Here is a 23,325-nt window from a genome sequence, read left to right as displayed (position 1 = left end):
GTCATCTGCAGTTAGGTATCGGTAGGGCTGGTCGTTGAGGTATCTTACCTGTGGACACCTCCATGATGTTCTTGTGGCTCAACGCTGACTCTGTCCTCTCGTCTATGGTCACGTCGATAGGAAGAGAATCGTCTCCAAGACTCTTCATGTCATCTGCAGTTAGGTATCGGTAGGGCTGGTCGTTGAGGTATCTTACCTGTGGACACCTCCATGATGTTCTTGTGGCTCAGCGCTGACTCTGTCCTCTCGTCTCTGGTCACGTCGATGGGAAGAGAATCGTCTCCAAGACTCTTCATGTCATCTGCAGTTAGGTATCGGTAGGGCTGGTCGTTGAGGATCGTATCCTCGCCTGTGGATTTATAAACTAAAGTTGTTTCACTTCTGTGATAAACAAAGAGTGTAGATAAATATTCAATTAGTGCTCAAACACATGACTACTAGAGTTAGACCAAGAAAAGTCTGCAGAGATTTTGATAGCCCACGCATTGCAAGTGTTATTTTAAACGTCAAAAGTCTATGAAATAATGATGTATAAATAACACTTGCACTGCGTGAGCTATCAAAATCGCTGCAGACTTTTCTTGATCTAACTCTACACAGATCGTCTTGCCTCTGTTTAGTCGATCAAAACAATAACTATCATTTTGGTATCAATAATATTGCTATTTATTGTCATTGTGTCATAATCACTTCATCAGTTTATAAACACAATATACACTACACAATTACACATATAGGGATACTCAGAAAAAGGACATAGCATTCGTTTTATAGCGGAATTCATTCCCTAGGGGGTTGCAATTTAGTATGTAAATACTAAGTAGGAGAGTTTGGAGAGGCAGGTTGGGAAGGGCCGTGGAAACTATAGATGGTCAAGCAAATTTTGTCAGTAGAAAAAGGCGCGAAATTTAAATTTTCTATGAGACGATATCCCTTCGCGCCTACATTTTTCAAATTTGCCGCCTTTTTCTACTGACAAGATCTGCTTGACCAACTATAGTTTGCAGATAAACCCACCTCCTTCCTCTTCGGAGTCTGAGATGAACGTCTCCAGCATAGTCTCCGGAGCCACGACCTTGTACTTCTCCTGGGAAGCTGGTGCTATAGACGGTTCCGAGACTTCCTTCAATGTCTCCATGACTGTCACGTAGCCGAGCTTGGATGCGATGTCCAGGGGAGTTTGACCGTTCTGTTGGAGAAAGTAGTTGATGTAATAAAATGGGAATGCCGATTGAGGTCTTTCAAATCAAAATGGCTTCTGGATTTTGTCGGATACAATTTTGCTGTCCAGGATTTTAAAAATGGTAAACAAATTATTTGCAGGTTATCCATTAATATAGACGCACACATTTTTAGAGTCTAGGGCAACTAAGACAAAACAGAAATACGGGAAACTGGAAATGTTAAGGAAGTTTATGAAATGTTCTATCAATTAAATTGTTTACCGTTGTAGTGGCATTAGCATCAGCTTTATGCTCTAGCAGAATATTGACGATGTTGATGTGCCCCTGCTGTGCTGCGTGATGAAGTGCCGTGTATCTAGAAACAATATTATGTTCAGTACCAGCTTGAATTAATATTCCAACAATTATTGGACAACTCATTCATTATTTACTTTAAATATAATTTCTAACGTTTTCAACGGTTGCTATGCTTGTTGGGACAGTATTACTTATACGGGGAAAATGATTTCACAATGATTACAATATCATTTGACTCAAAATAGATAAACGTGACGGCATAAATGATGAAGTTACGATGAAAATTATCAAGTGAAAATTTGTATGATTTTAAATAAGGAGTTCCTAATATATTTTCAGGTATGTATTTCAATGTATTTCACTCCTCATAAGAATAATCCTTACCCGTGTGTTGTCTGTGCCTTGACAGAGGCTCCACTTTCGAGCAAGAACCGCACCATGTTGGCCTGACCGTAATGGCTGGCAATGTGCAGCGGTGTGTAGCCACCTTTAGTGCAAATGTCCACCTGAAAGAAGCACAGAGAATATAATAATTTAAGGTTATTAAAGCAAAAGTACGACACAAACACAACCTTAACCAATTCTACATTCAATTTCCAATCAATTTCATGGCCATATAGCCTCCTCCCCTCCTCCTCATTGCATCGGGTTCCTCATCACTGAGGGTCGTGGTTACTTCTAAAAAAAGTGGCAATAAAAAAAGTGTTCTAAGTAAAAGTGGCCATATAGCCATGTCATTAAAACGTTAGAGAGCTACTAACCTCCGCTCCATTCTTCACCAGCAGCTGGGCTACCGGAACCCGGTCTTCTTGAGCAGCGAGATGGAGCCCGGCGAGGCCGTTCTTTGCCTGGTGGTCTACGCCAGCCTCATGCTCCACTAGCAATGAGCACATCTCCGCGTGACCCTGCGAAGAGAAAATTTATGTTACATTAAACAGTTTAAACGTGATCATTTTCCTATTCATATCGTTTTCTTTTTTTCCTATTTCTATTCTATTCTATTTCCTATTCATGTCCCACCTTTAAGCTACGGCTCACTTGAATAGTCTGCGGTCGAAACGAAAATCTCATCCCAAGAATTGGCGCAGACACTAGTTTTTATGAAAGCGACTGCCATCTTACCTCCCATCAAATCCCATCATCCCTCTCATCTTCTAAAGGGGAAACTAGAAAAGGGGTTAGTCCTATTTCCTAGCAAAGCTTTACTTCACCAAAAAGCGACTGGAAAATATCAAATGATATTTCGTAAATGACTTCGAAGAAGCTCATTGGTACGATCCTGGATTTGAACCTGCGGCTTCTGGTTTGAAAGTTACTAATGCTTGATTATTATTTGAGCTTAAAAATTATAAGAAATGTACCTATTTTTGTCACTGTAAATGGTGTCATCTCGAGTCTTTATATCCGATATATTTAAACAGGTCTATATCGTGTCGTAACAGGTCTAGGTCTATGTAGACTTAGCTTAGCTTACCTGCTGAGCGGCCAGATGCAATGGTGTGAACCCAGCCTTGGATTCTGCGTTTGTGAGCGCTCCATACTCCAACAGTGTTGCTGCTGTCTCCATCTGGTTCTTGCGGGCTGCTATGTGCAGAGGGGTGTGCCCGTTCTTTGCCACGGCCTGAAATACGAAGAAGCATTAGTATGACTACTTAACTAGTATACAGTAGAGCTTGGCGTGGGCGAAAGCTGGCGTGATACCGCTCTGGACCGAGCAAAGTGGCGTGCTCTTGTGTTGGAGGCCAAGACTCATTTTGGGTCACAAGGTTTAAAAGTAGGTATGGAGATTGTAAATATCCGGGTCAGAAATGGAAATTAATGAGCATTTAAAATTTCTTGTCATCATGAATTTAATCATAGTAAGAATAATTATTATGAGTTTTTAAGGGTTTTTTTATCTGCTGCATCTAAAAACGATATTTTACCTTGGCGTCAGCGCCCTTTTCAAGCAGTGTGGTAGCGACGGCCTGCTGGTCATACTGTGCGGCGATGTGTAATGGCGTCATGCCGTTCTTGCCAGGAGAGTCTGGTGAGGCACCATGTGCAAGGAGTAAGTTCGCCACCTGTAGACACAACGACATTTTGGTTTTTTGGGACTAATAACTTTGATCACATTTGAATTATAGGTAATCAAACAAGGGGGCCTAGTCAAGACGACAATCGTTTGTAGAAAATGAAACGAAACGCTAAGGTGAACGTAATAAATGTATGCAAATGATAGCGTTACGTTTAGTTTTCTGCAAATGACTGTCACTTGGCTAGGCCCCCGGGTGAGAGACGAGCAATTTTATTCAAACCTAAAATATGTTCTGTGACAGCTGTAATGAATTCCTCAAAATCATTCGATTTTTTTAATATTATTCAGGTCTTCTTGAAGAGACACTCTATGTGTTAAATGAGTATGCTAAATTTTTCCTCAGTTTTCATGTCTCAAAACGTAAATATTCATGTCAAAATCTATAGGGTTCGTTTAATCATTTCGACAGGAAACTATGAGTCGTTAAGACGAAGTAAAAACTGAAGATTTACCTTCAGGTTTCCATATTTGGCAGCGAGGTGCAAGGCCGTGAAACCTTTCTTGGTCGTGGCCGTTAGGGGAGCGTTGTGTTCTATCAGAGCTGCTGCTACCTGAAATAAAGACATCATTTTACGTAAATGACCATGGGCAAATTTGTATGGAGCCTGGACCCAATGCCAACAGAAATGAGAGTAAGGTCATTAGATAGGTATTTCTATGTACTTCAATTTGTTCTATCGGCACCAAGCGGAATTCCATTGCAGAACTGAGATATTGGCATTTTAGCCAAAATGTCGTCACCCTTATTACCTAAGCAATAGAGTAAATTAATTACTGCAGGGTAGATGTTCGGGCACCGCCGGGAGAGCACACTGAATGATTTGTCGCGCTCGCCCGGCAGTGGACTCTATTGCCTAGGTAATAAGGGTGATGACATTTTGACTAAAATACCAATATCTCAGTTCTGCAATGGAATTCCGCTTGGTGCCCATAGAACGAAATGAAGTACAGAGAAATACCTATCTAATGACCTAACTCTCAATTCTGTTGGTTTTGGAGCAATTTTGACGCATAGTCCTTTGTTCTATTTCATTCTACATATGAATAGTCACATTTGATAGGTACTAATGGGTATATATAGGGACCATATGCGTTGTAAGGTAGAGCGTAGGATCAGTCATCTTACGACCTAAAATCGAAAATTTATACTAGATATTGACATTGTGGAGGGCAAAAGGTATTACTCACATCATGATTATGCTGTTTAGCTGCTATGTGCAGCGCGTTGTAGTGGTCAGCGGTATGCGCACGCACATCTGCGCCGTGCTGCAGCAGTAATACTGCAATGTCGACGTTGCCAAGGCGCGAGGCTATGTGCAGGGGAGTCTGCCGCTCGCGGGCCTTGGCTTCTACTGCTGCGCCGTTGCGGAGGAGGATGCGGATGATGTCCGTCTGTGGAGAAGAAATATGGTTATCAATATTATTAACGATAACCAATCAACTAGCTCAACCTCTAGGTTAAAACTGTACACAAAACTGTGAACTCGGAGAAAATTCTTTCCTTGCCAGTCCTTGTTAATACTCCTAGAAGTTAGCTACGAGAAGGTTTGTACAACAGAGCTGGCTATTCAAATATTACCTTGTCTTCAAAGATGTCTAAATGCCTTAACCAAGCAACATGAGACATAACAATGGAGTATATTCCTGAGACTGAAGACTATTATTTTACCTGATTAGCTCTAGCAGCAAGGTGTAGAGGTGTCTCTCCTCGAACGGTGGGTACGTCAGGGTTGGCCTCATGCTGCAGAAGGTAGATGACGATGTTCATGCAGCCCATGAAAGCTGCTACGTGGAGAGGTGTCAGCCCTGATTCCGTGGTGGCTTGGATGCCTGGTAAGTAATTTTTTTAGGTCAAATCAATGTCTTCGTGTCACGTGAGCTATAATATTGCAGTATCGTCATCATCATCATCAGCCCGTTGCAGTCCACTGCTGGACATAGGCAGTATGCCCAACATTAATCGTCAGATCAAAATAGTTGCATGGACTTTCAAGATGTAGAATCCAATAGGTAAACCACTTAATAATCAGCGCTTGTCCAAACTCAATATACAAAACAATGTTGGTACCTACTCAATACATGTTAAATTCCACACAAAAAATTCACCATAGTCGAGAGTGTTCTTAAACCTTTAGTTTTATTGGCTTTACCAATATTGGCAGAACATGGTTTGAAACAGGATAAGGATAACTCACTTGCACCATATTTCAGAAGTAGCTCGACCACCTTGATCCTGTTCTTCTTACAAGCTATATGGAGAGGCGTGAAGCCATTTAGGGCACGAGCGTTGGCATCAGCATTCCTAGGAAACAATAACAGCATAATAATATAGTGTCCCAGTGGTAGGCGAAACCATTAGTAGGTGATATAGCTAATGGCAGTGAAAAAAGGGTGTAGTAATTAAAATGTATTCTTCCGCTAAGTGAATGACATAATTATTGAAGCATGCACCCTCAGTGACGTATCTTGGGGCAAAATCAGATTATCAATTAATACGTAACGCCCCTTACTGTCTTGGCATTAAGAAACAATGCCAGTCACTTTATTGATGCAAACACGGGGGTGCGCCCTAATCCCGCGTATCCGCGCCAATTGGCTAGACATACTGCATAAGTACTGCACCGATACCGCACGGGTAAACGTGCACGTGCGCGTTGTAATTAATATACAGATCCTTAAGAGATACGGCACACTGCTTGCGTGACGTGTGCGTGCACGGAACCAAAGTTTTAACACTTTTAACCCACGCACACCCTTGGACTTCCAAGTCGAGAAAGAGGCTGAAGTTAAAATGTTATGATTTGATCCTCATGTTGATTCTCCGATGTTCCAGTAGCAGTTTTTAAATCCATCCAAATCCAACTCACCGGTCTAACAAAAGCTTAGCGACCTTAGCGTGGCCACAGTGCGCGGCAACATGCAGCGCAGTAAGGTAATCCACGGTGACATCGTCTACGGGGGCTCTGCGCGCCAGAAGCACCCGTGCCGCTTCTGCATGATCACCCTGTGCCGCCATGTGGAGGGGAGCTAGGCCGTTCTGTGGACAATGAAAAACATTAAAGTAGGTATTCAAAGGCAGTGATATCGTTTATGTACGCTTAACTTCATAAATTTATACCTACAGGGATCATTTGAACCCTAAATCTTAAAACGGACTTCGGATGCAATTTTGCGTTTGCGAGCTGATCCTTTATTTTTTCTTGGACTTTGCCTAGCCAGGTAGGCGATTAGCGATCATCTGATAGTAATCTTATTTACAATAAGGTTCTCTTCATGATACAGCCATAAGAAGGTGTTCAATAGGAATGTTATTGTTGGGTGTCTCCACGTCCACACCAGAATTGTTTCCATGGTCACATACCTTGCTCTTGCTAGTAATGGGAGCCCCGCGATCCAGCAACGCTTCAGCGACCCGTTCATGTCCGGAACGCGCCGCGCAATGGAGTGGCGTGAGACCGTCGCGAGTGCGGGCTTCAACGTTCGCGCCATTGTCGCAGAGCAGGGATACCATGTTTTCTTTGCCTGTGGGAAACAAGTATTTTAGTACAGTTAAATAATCAATTTTTTAACAAGCAGATACGTCTGCGAGTGATATTCCAAATTTTATAATAAAGGAAAAAATTGAAAAATTTACGCTTCCGGCAGGACTTGAACCCGCATCCACCACAATCCGTGTGTTGCTCTTAACCAATTGAGCTACGGAAGCCTACCAGGACATCGCAAATCTTTCCATTCCTTTCGTTATGTAAACACGCCTTTGGGGTGGCGTATAGCGACATCTACCGAAAGACAATTACATCTTTTTTTTTTAACGGCACCGGAGTCTCAAGTTGCATTGAGAATTCACCAGTAACAATGTGCTAACCCATACTAAATCAATTTTTTAACAAGCAGATACGTCTGCGAGCGATATTCCAAATTTTATATTAAAGGAAAAAATGGAAAAATTTACGCTTTCGGCAGGACTTGAACCCGCATCCTCCACAATCCGTGTGCTAAAAAAAAAAGATGTAATTGTCTTTCGGTAGATGTCGCTATACGCCACCCCAAAGGCGTGTTTACATAAAGAAAGGAATGGAAAGATTTGCGACGTCCTGGTAGGCTTCCGTAGCTCAATTGGTTAGAGCAACACACGGATTGTGGAGGATGCGGGTTCAAGTCCTGCCGGAAGCGTAAATTTTTCCATTTTTTCCTTTAATATAAAATTCAGTTGAATATTATCAATAAATAATCTAACAAGTTTAACCGGTGCTCACGTAAAACACTGAAAAGAACGATTTAATATTCAACCTTTTTTTTATTTGGGTTATTTGTCACGAAACAAAATTTATCACACAAAATATCCCACAGTTCTGAGATAAATGTTTTGTATTGTCGCTGTACAAAAAGTCGCTCAAATTATGAAATGCTACTGTTTTAATATGCATCATACAAAATTTTTCAAGAGCGTATTCTACCGAATGCAAAAACATAATAAATTACGGTAACTACATTAGGTAACCAGTTTTTACAATCAGTACGGATATTATGGTCGTTCTTGTCTACGTGACAGCGTGATAAAACGATGTCGGTCACTTTCTATCTTGCGATGTTAAAAAGTGACCGTTATTTTATCACGTGGATAAAGATGGATAAAGCCATCCATAATACGCCGGGTGAGGTAAATAAAACACAAAAAAAAATTACGCGTTATTTTTCCATGGAAAGTAGCCAGTCGACGAACCAAAAATTAAAATTAGAAAGATGTAATTTACGAATGTCATAATGTCACTCATTTACCAGCCGTTTTGATTTATTTGTAATCTCGTAACTGGCTGTGTGCCAACATACATTGGAACCCAAATTAACAGCGCATTCGGCATTATGTGCAACGTTTATGAATACTATAAATTATGTGGTGTAATGTTCATTTCATTGTGTTTTTGGTATCTGTTGTTTCTTCTTACCGACGTATGTTAGACTAATTTTGGCATGTCTATACCGAAGACGGTAATGCGCACATAAAAGTTTCCATGGCATATAAACGAGTATTTGAGAAAATGAAACGTCGATAAATCTGTTATCGATAAGTCTGTAACAGATTAATAATTAAAAGATGTACTTGCTGTAAATTACCGACAAATTTTAAGAACGCAAATCAATTACAAACTGGTACATAATTTCTTTATTACTATATTTAGTGTATTTAAAAATTAAAACGTAAACTGTAGTAATACACTGACAAATGAATAGAAAACTAGCAAAATATCAAAGAAGATATCGAACGTGTTGTGTACTTCGCGGTAGCTATGTTATTATACCATGTTATAAATATCTAGGATAAAGTTAAGGTAACATCGATAACAGACATGTCGATATTTCATTTTGTCAATCACCTTATTCCGCCACAATAAATTCTATCGGCGCGATTCGGGAAATGAATTAGAGATTCACTAGATATGAAATAGTAAAGGTATGTCTGGTTATGCGTGAAGTGAAAGGAACCTTAATTATAATTTCCTTCCACTACAAAGTTGGGGGTGCACAAACACTTATTAGACGGTTAGAGGTGAGAATTTATAGAACTTTTGATATTGTTATATTTGGAGCTCATAGCTGAATTTCGGCAAGTCTGAGTTCTGTAACCTAATTTAGAGATTTGTCACGACTCTCTTAAAATTTTTGCGAAATACAGGCAATCAAAAGCTTAGGCTTTTATGTGTATTTTATAGGTTAGGTTAGCCTAACCAAATCCCTCTCCGAACTCAGGAGTTAGAGGTCTGAAGTGAGAGCGAGTGACCACAGATGCGTTTGGAGGGATGTGCAGCGTTGCGCGTTTGGATCCAATGGCTTCAAGTAGCATTGCGCCATTCTCCCATTTTATTAACATGGTTGCCGCGCCTGACGCCCTGCTTGATCGTTGGTTGTCCAGTTGGTTGTCCACTGAAATAGTTACCCCATTTTGCAGCAACATGGAGCGGGCAGATGTTGTGTTTGGCCGGACAGTTGACATCAGCACCCTTAGCCAAGAGAAGTCGGGCTACCGCTTCGTTGCCGTAATGCGCTGCGATGTGAAGCGGAGTGAAGCCAGACTTCGAAGTCACGTCAGGATTGTGTTCGTTCTGGTAAAGATAACAATGTTTGAGACATGTACTTAGTAGTGAAATACTATTGCACAAGACAAGTACAGACAGATAGCACAAAGAAAATACAACAATCGTCTGTGAAGGCGAATTTATCCCTTTAATTCAGCGGTGGGCAAATTACGGCCCGCGGGCCAGCTGCGGCCCGCGAATGGATTTTATACGGCCCGCCGCCGGTCCTATGAAATAATTAGTATGTGGCCATGGCCCACGCTTATCGCAAATCAAAATAAATTTTGGCGACAATTCTGGCCCTCCACTTAAATTTAATAAGCTTTCTGGCCCCCATGAAAAAGTTTGCCCACCACTACTTTAACTTAACCCGTCGAAAGACCATCATACAACAAATTGATGCAAATCAAGTCGATCCATATTGATCTGTAGTAACACACGCCTGATACTGAGTCGCTTCGACCCAATTTGAGTTAGTATCACATGTGTACAAAACGCGAGAGTTTGAAGTGTTATATGACATATCGGATGCCTCGGCCCGGGCACGGCCCGGTCTAGGGTGAGCCATCCTTTAGTCCTCTTCTTAAGTCTCCACCTCGCTCAGCAGCCTTCCAACGACGTTAGTAGTCAGCGGTTCGGGAATATCTGTCTTGCAGTATGTACTGCGAGACAGATATAACCGAAACACGACCGATGGTGCGGCATCTGGTGTTCATGGTGCGACATCTGGTGTTCTTGGTGCGGCATCTGGTGTTCATGGTGCGGTATCTGGTGTTCATTGTGCGGCACCGGGTGTTCATGGTGCGGCATTTGGTGTACATGGTGCGTTTGGTGATGTTCGGTTTCTTGAAATACCTAAATTCTAGAAAAATTACGTGGTACCGAAATCCCATGATAATTATGATTTTGAAAATATGTATCTATTAGACAAGGTTAAATAATCCAAATTACAGAATTAACATTAATTTAATTTCAGACATTACAAAATGGATCATGGAATACAACAAGGGTCAAAAACGTTACGGAAAATTTGCGTCATCCCTGTGGACAAAGTAACAGTTAAGAGCCCATCAACGTGTACACTAGCGCCACTGCTAAATACTAGTGATTATTTAAATTTAACAAAATATATTTAAAGAAAGGGGCCGCTACGTACTGTAGTTTGTATTTAAGCACCTTTTGAATACATCAAACTAGTTTTTATATATGTTGCTGGATTCGTCAATCTATGCGTCCAAAGTTAAAACGGCCGTTTTTGTTTTGAGTTCATCATCTTTTACCTCAAGCAGTAAGTTAGCTGCCTTGACGTCGTCTTTCTTGGCAGCGATGTGGAGAGCTGGCAGCCTGACCCTGCCCCTGGTGTCAGCCTCTAGAAGTACGGCTACAACCTTCCCATGGCCTTGTTGCTCTTAAACCACGATGCTATCCTGATGAACTTAATGACAAACTTTAACAGACAGCCTTACCTCCAAAATAAAGTTAGCTGCCTTGACGTCGTCCTTCTTGGCAGCGATGTGGAGAGCGGGCAGCCTGACCCTGCTCCTGGTGTCAGCCTCTAGAAGTACGGCTACAACCTTCCCATGGCCTTGTTGCCATTAGACCATGATGCTATCCTGATGAACTTAATGACAAACTTTAACAGACAGCCTTACCTCCAAAATAAAGTTAGCTGCCTTGACGTCGTCCTTCTTGGCAGCGATGTGGAGAGCGGACAGCCTGACCCTGCTCCTGGTGTCAGCCTCTAGAAGTACGGCTACAACCTTCCCATGGCCTTGTTGCCATTAGACCATGATGCTATCCTGATGAACTTAATGACAAACTTTAACAGACAGCCCCTTACCTCCAAAAGTAAGTTAGCTGCCTTGACGTCGTCCTTCTTGGCAGCGATGTGGAGAGCGGGCAGCCTGACCCTGCCCCTGGTGTCAGCCTCTAGAAGTACGGCTACAACCTTCCCATGGCCTTGTTGCCATTAGACCATGATGCTATCCTGATGAACTTAATGACAAACTTTAACAGACAGCCTTACCTCCAAAAGTAAGTTAGCTGCCTTGACGTCGTCCTTCTTGGCAGCGATGTGGAGAGCTGGCAGCCTGACCCTGCCCCTGGTGTCAGCCTCTAGAAGTACGGCTACAACCTTCCCATGGCCTTGTTGCTCTTAAACCATGATGCTATCCTGATGAACTTAATGACAAACTTTAACAGACAGCCTTACCTCCAAAATAAAATTAGCTGCCTTGACGTCGTCCTTCTTGGCAGCGATGTGGAGAGCGGGCAGCCTGACCCTGCTCCTGGTGTCAGCCTCTAGAAGTACGGCTACCACCTTCCCATGGCCTTGTTGCCATTAGACCATGATGCTATCCTGATGAACTTAATGACAAACTTTAACAGACAGCCCCTTACCTCCAAAAGTAAGTTAGCTGCCTTGACGTCGTCCTTCTTGGCAGCGATGTGGAGAGCGGGCAGCCTGACCCTGCCCCTGGTGTCAGCCTCTAGAAGTACGGCTACCACCTTCTCATGACCTTGTTGCATCGCGACTGCGAGGGGCGTGAAGCCGTCCTGCATAGCAAAATTGGAAGTTTGTAGGTTAGAATACAAGGTAGCTAAAACATAACTACATTAAATAAGGTTTATTTATTTACTTATTTTATCACTTTAAATTTATTTAGTTTATACTTAATTTTAATAATAGTTTATAGGTTTTATTTTTAAATAAACATAATTCAGCTCACTAAACACAACATTCCCGTTGCCGGGGAATTTTGTGAGTATACTGAGCAACTTTTACTATGGGACCAACCCCGAAATCGCGAAAATAATCCCAAAACCTCCCTGGCAACGGGAACGTAGTTGTTTTTTAGCCACCCTGTATATTTAGAGGTAATACCTACATTTCGTTTAGAAAAAACACATGGAGGCTTTACTTAATTTCGATTTTCTGGTGGCAAATTAAAATATCTGGCGTCAAGAAAATGGAACAAATCAATTAAATGGTTGTCCACCTTTATAACTGTAAGGAATATTAATTTAATACACCAAAGGCCACATTAATTTACCTATAAGAAAATATAGGTTAATACGAGTATCGATAATATACAGGAACATAATAAATAATCACTCATAATAAGAGTATATTACATTTATAAATGGCAGGCCTAAAAGGTTATTTGCTCAGGCTTATCGAATCAATTGCTATTGGGGATAACAAAGAAACATCGTATAAGAATACATGTATAGAAAAACATGAGTAACGTGGGGTAGATCTACTAATCTTCTAATTGGGGGCATTTGGATTTCATCTCCCTCTCGTACCCCTGACAGACAGTGACCGAAGATGTGGACACATGTGATTGATATGTATTGTAATATGAGGAGAAAGATACATGTTGACTTGAGAACTGTTTAAAAAAGTTCACAAGTAGGTACCTAAATAAAATCATGTTTGGGGTTATTCTCCAGATTTGGGCCTGCGTCTAAACTCCGTCAAACTATACTAAATGTATGAAAAGTTTGACGGAGTTTAGTCTGACCGCAGTCATATAGATAATAAATAAATATTATTAGGACATTCTTACACAAATTGACTAAGTCCCACGGTAAGCTCAAGAAGGCTTGTGTTGTGGGTAGGTACTCAGACAACGATAAATATAATATACAAATACTTAAATACATAGAAAACATCCATGACTTAGGAACAAATATCTGTGCTCATCACACAAATAAATACCCTTACCGGGGCTCGAACTCAGGATCATCGGCTTCACAGGCAGGGTCACTACCCACAAGGCCAGAGCCGTCGTCATATAATTTGAGAAAAACCGGGCAAGTGCGAGTCGGACTCGCGCACGAAGGGTTCCGTACCATAATGAAAAAAAACGGAAAAAAAATGCAAAAAAAAAAACGGTCACCCATCCAAGTACTGACCACGCCCGACGTTGCTTAACTTTGGTCAAAAATCACGTTTGTTGTATGGGAGCCCCATTTAAATATTTATTTTATTCTGTTTTTAGTATTTGTTGTTATAGCGGCAACAGAAATACATCATCTGTGAAAATTTCAACTGTCTAGCTATCACGGTTCGTGAGATACAGCCTGGTGACAGACAGACGGACGGACGGACGGACGGACATCGAAGTCTTAGTAATAGGGTCCCGTTTTACCTTTTGGGTACGGAACCTTAAAAACAAATGTTGGGCAGGAACAAGAAAGTAATATATATTTTACATAATATACACTTTTATACACATAATATACACTTTTAAATCTTCTTACAATACATAGCTCATCATTGTTGTAGGTGTTGATGTTATTATGTTTATAGCTTTGCAACATAAAGTTGTTTTTTTATAGCTGCAGTAAAAACTAAAATGTAACATAAAACTACAATGAAAGCGTAATAAAAGTTTTTTGGGCACGTTAATTAAACTACAACGCCATCTTGTGATATCTTGGAGAGGATTAAAAGTGTTCTTAGACCATGAGTGAAATCAAAGAGAATTTGAAATAGAGGCGGATTGTCAAAGTAAATTATGTAGCCACAGTAAATTTACTGCCATCTTTCGACAGAAAAATAAAACTGTTAGAACGCCATTTGATTATGAGCCTTATTCTTTCACTGATATGTATTAATTTTTTTAAATATTGAAATTAACGTCATCTACTCGACAGTAGGCCAAAGGTATGACGGCAGATAAAGATGGCAGTAAATGTACTGTGGCTAATACATAATTTACCATGACAGTAATTCTCTATACACTCTTTCTCACTCTTTGGTGAAATGAAGAGGTAGATCGCACGACTCGCTTTCAAGGCCGTTATTCAAGTTTATGTTATACCTACTTGCCGCAGCACCAAGTGGCCAGTCAGGCAATAAACAAGCCAGGTACCGTACCTTTTATGCATACTAAACACTTCCTGCACCTTTGTTGCCCGTTCCGTGTCCTTATCCCGGTTTTGAGTGAAGGATCAGTACGGTTACCATCAGTTTGTCACTGACATAAACGCCGTCGAGAACGTAATTTACTTTCTATACATCTCGCTCGTACTCGCATATTAGTGCAAACGGGATGTATAGAAAGTAGATAACGTTCTCGACGGCGTTTATGTCAGTGACAAACTGATGGTAACCGTACAGATGCCTGACTCACTCCTGCATGGTTGCTTAAGCTTACCTCAGTAGCCAAGCTCTGGCTGTAAGCGAGAGGTCGGATCGCGCGTCTCACTCACATGGTCGCCATTAAAGCTTACCTCAGTGGCCAGGCTCTGATTGGCTCCGTTGGCGAGGAGGAACTTGACGACGCCATCATGGTTCTCCTGCGCAGCCATGTAGAGCGGCGTGAACCCGTTTTGGGACTGGATGTTCACCTGCGAAACAAAAGGCAATTAGTGCCATCGAACCACACACACATAACATAACATAACAATTGTATTTATTTATTTAAAAAACCGGACAAGTGCGAGTCGGACTCGCCCACCGAGGGTTCCGTACTTTTTAGTATTTATTGTTATAGCGGCGACAGAAATAGCTACATCATCTGTGAAAATTATCTATCACGGTTCACGAGATACAGCCTGGTGACAGACAGACAGACGGACAGAGGCGAGTCTTAGTAATAGGGTCCCGTTTTTACCCTTTGGGTACGGAACCCTAAAAAGTGAATGTGTGTCATTGTCATTATACAAGTCATATTTACATAGGAATTTGATATTACTGATGACATTTTCACACTTTGTTATCGCAAAGCTCTCTGACTCTAGATTACTTTAAAGCGATTACTAGAAAAGGTACTCTGAAACCGCACAGTACACACACATAACGTTATGAATTTATTTTTTCGGCCCCACAGTTTCAGCTACTAAATTCATAAACACGATTTATTATTCCAACATTATAGGTTTTAAGATTAATGGTTGGTCAAAACACACTGTTTTATTAATCACTCGAATATACTCCTTAATGCGTTTACTTAAGATCTATGCCCGAATTCATTTACAATGTATTGGAGCTTCTGATCTAAATATAAACAAATAGCTCTTAGATTTATCACAGAATATTAAACTTACTGTCAGATATGCTCATCCATTAAAACTTTTAACTTCATTCAACACGTATTAAACTTTTCTTGATTCTCTAATCTTAACTTTCAGATTGAAGCAATTGGGTCTATATTTCAAATTTACTTTTGAGTTAGATAAGAGTTTGTGAATGTTATTGAAGTCGGAAGTGGTGTCAGGATAGATTGATGAGTAGACATCGGAAACCAATGATTTGTTATGATTAGTGTCAATTTATATTGAACGCTAAAGAGCATGGGAGCTACTGAACTTTGAATATACTTACATAAATAAACAATATCTGGGAGACCGAGCATTGCTCGGAAAACATATAAAAACTCAAAAATGCGCGTTTTACCAGATATAAGACCTAGCTAGATCGATTTATCTCCCCTGAAAACCCCTATATAGCAAATTTCATCGAAATCGTTAGAGCCGTTTCCGAGATCCCCGAAATATATAGGCATATAAATAAACAAGAATTGCTCGTTTAAAGGTATTTAATAGATTAAAACATGCTTTAGGATAATCTCCAACTATAACATTTGTATGAAAACAAGAATGTTCCAAAAAGTCTAATAAAGAAAATTTAAAATATTCTAGGTTTAAGATTTAATTTTTTTTTTCGTTGTATTGCCAATATCTACCGCAAGTTTTATACTAGTCTATCAGAACTGGTATCAAAAATTTTTAAAATCCTATTGAACTATATCATATCCTTGAATTAAATTAAAACCAAAGACCTATCTATAGAAACCATTGCGGACGTATCACAAGTTCCCGGCAGGTACGTTTTCTACAAAATATCAAACACATAATTTTATAATGAAAAAGCTTTCTTTAAATTGTTATAGAATTTCATCTCATTACCTACATGGAATTTCCTTTTAATTTTCAATGAAAGTCTTCAACTCAAATATTAATAATTAATATGACATCGGATTATATTATCTTTAATCAACGACGCATTAAAACATCACACCCGTCAAATGTTTTGACCTCACTCCCAAAATATCAAACAAGACCAAAAGGAGACGAATGTTTGCTCTGTTTGATACAGAAGCCATTTGTTTTTGATGGGCCGTTAACCCGTTATTTAGGTGCCCTTAATTAGGGTTTATTACGTCGCGATTAAGGGTTTGTTGACTTTGAAACGCTTCTGTGCTAATTATAGTCTGGTGAGCGGTGATTAAATTCGCAAATTGTTCTGAATCTTTGTTCAGAACATTTTTGGGTCGAAAACATTCTGTGTTCGCGTCTTTCCTGTAGACATACACAAGAGTTTAAGGCTATAAAGGTTAATTTTCTTATTTAACCCTTATCCACGTGAAAAGGTCCTTTATAGCCCTTAACTCTTGTGTATGTCTACAGGAAAGACGCGAACACATAATGTTTTTGACCCTTTTATTATCTGACTTTTAAAAAAGATCTGTAATGTTTTAGAAATACAGGAAAACAATGCAGTAGTGTTTGACAAAGCTTAGTAAATTACCTACCAGCCTAGCATTCTAAATACCCTTATTCATAAACGTCTACTAAAATCGACAAGCCGATAATAATCGTTTGTCCCTTTCCATCATACCAATACGTCGGAAAGGGACAAACGATTATTATCGGCTTGTCAACTTTAGTACACGTTTATGAATAAGGCCGGGTTAAGCCATAAAGCTTATGGAACAACTTCTAAACCTATGGCGTGTTCAAATTGCAGTGTTTACTCTCTTCATCGTAGCATCCATTATTTCCCCCTTTGACACAAGCAGCCAGATAACCTTAATAAAGCCATCCTTGGATAACGTTCTCACCTGCGCCTCGTTCTGCACTAGAAGCTTGACGACCGCCTCCTGCCCAGCGAGTAAAGCAATATGCAGTGTGGTGTTTACTTTCTTCGTCGTAGCATCCATTGCTGCACCCCCCGTTGACACAAGCAGCCAAATCACCTTTACAAAGCCTTCCTTGGATAATGTTCTCACCTGCGCCTCATTCTGCACAAGCAGTTTGAAAAACACCTCCTCACCCAGCAAGAGACGCAATGTACAGTGCAGTTTTTACTTTCTTCGTCGTAGTATCCATTGCTCCCGTTGATATAAGCAGCCAGACAACCTTAATAAAGCCATCCTTGAATTACGTCCTCACCTGCGCCTCATTTTGCACAAGAAGCTTGACGACCGCCTCCTGCCCAGCGAGAGACGCAATGTGTAGTGCAGTGTTTCCCTTCTTCGTCGCCGCGTCGATTGCTGCTCCGCGTTGGAGCAACTCGCGAACAACCTCAAGGTGGCCATCTTTGGACGCTAAATGGATGGCGTTCAGTCCGTTCTGTGAACAACAAGACATTTCGTGGTTAAAGATTGGATCCGATTGACAACGACAACGTAGCTATTAAGTTTAATCTTGGCGATTATAGTTTACCGCAGTACGACGTAATTTCTAGATAAGTAGTTTACTAACAACGTTGGAACAGAGACCCAAAGAGATCTTGGCTTCGGACACTAAAGAACACTACTCTTCCCTAGTCTGTGTTACTTCGCGCCAGTTGGATTTTTCAATTGTAACAAAGATAAAATGGTGAACATCGTTTTGTCAAAATAACTAGTAATTGTTGCTGATTGGTGCAATATACCTACATCATTATTGCAGGCACGACACGCTACGTAACATACGAAACGCAAGCATGTATTCATGTAGGTAGGATAACAACAGTACAATCTTGAAAAACATGAACATAAAATGATCTTTTCAGCTGTTCAAGAAATAATACGCAAAAAGAGACAAAATGAAATGCCAATTGCCTTGCTCTGGATTTAAATGTTCCATTCATATCTTTAACAAAACAATAACGGCACCATTCCACCACAATAAAACAAACAATTCATCAACATACTGCCAAATATTCCGCACAAAGCATTTTCCACAAAACGTAAATCGGAAGGTTACCCTAGTGTAACACTGGCCTGCTTACACAAAACGACTTATCAGACAACCAACGCTAAAGCACTTACGTCTTTCTATCCCAAGGCATTTCAAGCCATTGGAACTTAAACACACAAAACGACGTATCTTTCTAATAAAGCTATGTCGCTTATGTCCTTTTATTTCAAAGCGTTGTAAGGCATTGGAACTATTGGAAGGAAGCCAAGTGGTCCCGCTTGGCATTCCGCAGGGTTTGGGAGAAATTTCATGCCTCTTTAAGTCCAAGTGCCTATTATAATATTGGAATAGGTGAGTTAGGTAGTTGACAGGTCGAATTAACTTTTATAAGTGGACAAATTAGTCACCTGAAGGTAATGGAGATAAAGTGGCATTATTTATCATATAGGTAAGGGCTTTGCTAGGTTTTCCATAATTAGATGTTAACATTGATCACCGATACCGACTTTAGACTTTTTAGAAAAGGAACTCAAAGGTTGTGTATGCGAGGACCAATTCTTTATGTGTTATTTCCGTCAGATTTTGATACATTTTGGTGGATAGAGAGTACAATAAATTCACCAAATGTCCTAAAGTCTTCTTCTGCGTTACGAAAATGTATTGTACGAACTCAGTGGAAAATTTCTTACCTTTTTAGTGAGATAAATCGGGATATCGTATTTATTACGCCCAGAATGAGGAGAATTTTAACCTACTGAATTTTACCCAAATTCAACAGAAAATAAAAATCAAAACAAAAAAAAATCGACTCGTGCTATGAATTTATTACTAAGTATGTTCTATCTTTGTGAACAAAGTCGTAAACAAAAGTTAGTGCAACATATTTTTTTAGCAAAAAACAGAAGTGTTTTAATCTTATTCCATTGGTACATGATTAAAGCCGCGTTTACACTGATCCAATCGATACGTGCCCTGTCGCATACGGCGGACGGATCAGTGTAAACCTGGGATTAGCGTGCCCTAGTAAGGGGAGATAACGCAACAGCCGGCCTAGCCAAGGTTACAATCGCTATCGCTTCGACAACGAAAAGCATTATGTCTCTCTATCACTCTTCCATATTGGTGTGACAGTGACAGTTGCGTTTCGATCGCTACGGAGCGTAAGCGATTGGCATCTTGGCTACGCGGCCAGTTGCGTCCAAGCGTGATTTGCGTTAGATTGATTTCTACTTACAATTTTATTTTCACTATAATCGTTTGATGTTTATAATGCTTTGATGGTTTTACGGATTCAGTCGCCATCAGGTATATCGGAGCGGTCAAGGTGTTTACAAATATCTCACAAACGTTCCAACCCACTATGGAAGAGTGATAGTGAGACAATAGCGTTTCGTTTCGTTTTTTGCAAACGATCGTCATCTTAGGCCCCCTGATATTACACTACGTCTAGTTAGGCCAATGCTGCAATGCTAACAGCCCTTTATACCATCAGTCTAATAGACATAGAAGTTTTTATGGCATACTTAAACGAGTGAGAAAATGAAACATCGATAAATCTGTTATCGATGAGTCTGTAACAGATTAATAAGTAATGTATGTGTAGATGTAACTTCTACTTGCTGTAAATTACCGACAAATTTTAAGAACTCAAATCAATTACAAACTGGTAAGTACACAATTTCTTTATTACTATATTTAGTGTACTTAAAAATAAAAACGTAAACTGTATGCCAGTGCGGTAGCTATGTTATTAAATATACAGTGTTATAAATTTCATGATAAAGTTAAGTAACATCGATAACAGACATGTCGATATTTCATTTTGTCAATCACTTTATTTTGCCACAATAACTTCTATGTCTGACCATCACTCACACAAACACATTCAGTTTTCGCCACATCTATAACAGCTTTACTCCACCATTAAGTCTCATAACTTCAAAGAACAATAATAATACAGTAAAATTATACATTTTGCGTTTGCGTCAAATCCGGTAGTTCTGATTTTTTGCAGGCTTGTTTATGATGTTGGCCCAATGAATAATCCAAGTTTGTGACCTCGAGCGCCGAACGCAACTTTTTCAAATATCGAATAAACCGATTTTTTTTTTAGATTTGGGCGATTATAACCCTAAAGTACTAGTTTTTGATAGTAACTTCCTAGGGCGTTTTTAAAGTAGACTAAATTTGCTACAATAAGACACTAGAATTGTCTCTGTACATCTAATATTTTCCGAGTAAAGCCTTTCTAAATTTTATAATTTTTCATCAGTTCTTAGGTATAATATAAGGGTTAGGTAGGTAATTTATATGGAATTCATCACCGCCACGTTCTACAAAATATTTATTTTCCATAAAAAATATATTTTTTCAAAATAGGCACTCATACATTTTTTTATGACTTTGTTAGTTTCAAATATTGTAGGTATACATTTTGCATGCCAGCTACTGGTGAAATGTGTGCTTCAGTTATAATTGTTGACCATCTATTGTACCATGTTTTAAGCAAAATAAATGATTTATGATTTGTGATTTTACAATTCTAGTGTCTTATTGTAGCAAATTTAGTCTACTTTAAAAACGCCCTAGGAAGTTACTACCAAAAACTAGTACTTTAGGGTTATAATCGCCCAAATCTAAAAAAAAATGCGGTTTATTCGATTTTTGACAAAGTTGCGTTCGGCGCTCGAAGTCACAAACTTGGATTATTCATTGGACCAACATCATAAACAAGTCTGCAAAAAATCAGAACTACCGGATTTGACGCAAAAGAGCCAGGTTACAAAATTCGACAAAGTTACTGGATTATGAGCACATATGCCGTTTTGATGTGGTGGAAAACAAATGGAGTGGAAGCTACAATAAATTCTAATTAGTATGCCTCACGCTATGTAACTAATTCAAATGGATTAATAACACAGCTTTGTTTGACCCACATACGCTGTTTACATGGTCGTGTCAGGCGCTGTCTATAATGTGAATATTATGCACAGGTGCCTGGGGTCTGTATAGATTAATTATCAATCAGTTTACTTCAATTGCTAATAGGACTTTGTGAAATTTTTTATGACAATTTGGACCCGGGTATGTCCTTAAATTACGTCTAGGAGAGAGGTATGGGCACTGTGAATGTCATCACTCTTAGCTTAGTGTGGTATGGCACAGCACAGCGGATGTCATTCTAGATCTAGAGCAGAGCTAACTTGGGAGGTACCTTCACCTTACAGAAAACCGCAGCCAAATAACACTAGGCCCTACTCATAGTGTTGTGTTCCTGTCGGTTAGGAAGGTTGCCCGAGCTCAACGAGGGCGCGGGGGATTACTAATTACACACCACGAAATTTGATAGTATAAAAAGGCACAGACATATACACAAATAATCACAAAAAAAACAAAAAAATTAAACTTTATTCATGTCATACAAAAAACGCAGTGATTTCTTTTTGAGAGTTCATAAAAGTTCCTTGCATTTTTCCGCATTTCGCGTAATTTTTCACCATTGCAGTAAAATTTGTCAACTAGCAACAAGCTTGCATCTGCCATCAGCTGTACGTCTGTATCCGGTTTGACATCCTCCTACGAAATTTGCTCGACTTTCCTTTTCAGTCGTTATTTCATAGAAATTCTTATTATCTTCTGTAGTCCCAATAGATTTAGTGGCACTCTTGTAATTATTTCCATATTCATTTGGGATTTCTTGTGTTACTGCTTGGTCTTCCCTATTTTCATTTATATTTTCTTCTGCCGGATAAGCTATAGTACCAGTCCATTTGTCCCCATTTTCTGGATTTTCTTTTTTGTGGTCGCTTTCAATGGAGATTTCTTGTATTAATGAATGATCTTGCTTGTTTTCACTTATATTCTCTTCGGCTGGATAAGCTACAGTACTAGTCCATTGGCCCCCATTTTCTGGATTATCATTTCTGTGACCACTTTTACTTTTTTCCACTGTCCAAATATGCTTTACATCTTCATGCACGAGCACAGCTCGTTCCTTAGCTTTCTCAAATATATCCTTAATTATTCCGCCGTCCACTGCTTTATGCATTAAAACTAAACAACACAATGCAAATAAAATCTTCATTTTTTCAAGCAACACTAGATGCAACTACACTGCAACATCAACTAGTACTCGCTTAAATACACGCTCCTTGACCTCTGTGGTTTATTAGTATTGGCACATCTTGTCCTCATCGTGATAACATTTCAAATAAAGTAATGACTACAACAATCTTAGTGTACTGATTGTCTATCCTTGTCTTCCGTCATCACTAGTTTACTTCTTAGAACAGCGTCGTATATCTGCAAAAAACCGGCCGAGTGCGAGTCACACTCGTGCCTGTAGGGTTCGTTACCTAGATCACAGATTTGTGTTTGATTTTTTCTTTAGTTAAACACTGATTTAACACATGATTTGATTTTGTGTTTGATAATGTTTTTCTTTAGTTTCCGATTCAAGTTTGACCGAACTTTATTGTTTGTTTGTAAATGCAGTTTATTTTTCCTTATTATCAATTTTATCATATTCAGTTTGAGGTTTGTATGTGTGGCCGTTTAGGGATACAATAAAAACCATTAAACACGTTTCTTGTAAGAAGACCATCATCATTTTTATTATTTTTCCTTGTAACGGCAATAGGGCGGCAATGATAAAAAATTATATTATTACGGTTTTTGAGATCTAGCCCTGCGACAGACAGACAGATACAGGAGGCTTAGCAATAGGGTTCCATTTGTCTTTCTTCAGTGGACTATCTATTACGGTTCTTGAGAT

General features: G+C 39.6%; 1 protein-coding gene and 1 non-coding gene across 2 annotated transcripts in view; one reads left to right on the top strand and one right to left on the bottom strand.

The window, feature by feature from the left end:
* Positions 1–23,325, bottom strand: part of LOC134801439 (ankyrin-2-like) — a 145,529-nt gene that overhangs the window by 37,714 nt on the left and 84,490 nt on the right. The window contains exons 3-19 of the mRNA XM_063773999.1: positions 17,820–17,999; positions 14,877–14,993; positions 12,033–12,188; positions 9,494–9,659; positions 6,920–7,080; positions 6,426–6,595; positions 5,754–5,860; positions 5,228–5,388; positions 4,747–4,950; positions 4,011–4,109; positions 3,407–3,544; positions 2,956–3,102; positions 2,243–2,386; positions 1,866–1,987; positions 1,446–1,539; positions 1,018–1,189; positions 197–349 (exon numbers count right to left, since the gene is read on the bottom strand). Of these exons, the coding sequence (XP_063630069.1) occupies positions 197–349; positions 1,018–1,189; positions 1,446–1,539; positions 1,866–1,987; positions 2,243–2,386; positions 2,956–3,102; positions 3,407–3,544; positions 4,011–4,109; positions 4,747–4,950; positions 5,228–5,388; positions 5,754–5,860; positions 6,426–6,595; positions 6,920–7,080; positions 9,494–9,659; positions 12,033–12,188; positions 14,877–14,993; positions 17,820–17,999 (2,491 nt within the window). The remainder of the gene's footprint in view (positions 1–196; positions 350–1,017; positions 1,190–1,445; positions 1,540–1,865; positions 1,988–2,242; positions 2,387–2,955; positions 3,103–3,406; positions 3,545–4,010; positions 4,110–4,746; positions 4,951–5,227; positions 5,389–5,753; positions 5,861–6,425; positions 6,596–6,919; positions 7,081–9,493; positions 9,660–12,032; positions 12,189–14,876; positions 14,994–17,819; positions 18,000–23,325) is intronic.
* Positions 7,660–7,731, top strand: Trnas-gga (transfer RNA serine (anticodon GGA)). Its single transcript has one exon. It is a non-coding gene; the product is annotated as a tRNA-Ser (tRNA).

This window comes from Cydia splendana, chromosome 22, assembly GCF_910591565.1.
Source record: "Cydia splendana chromosome 22, ilCydSple1.2, whole genome shotgun sequence".
Lineage (NCBI taxonomy): Eukaryota > Metazoa > Arthropoda > Insecta > Lepidoptera > Tortricidae > Cydia > Cydia splendana.
Note: the sequence above shows the minus strand (reverse complement) of the source record. Positions and strands in the feature narration are given on the sequence as shown.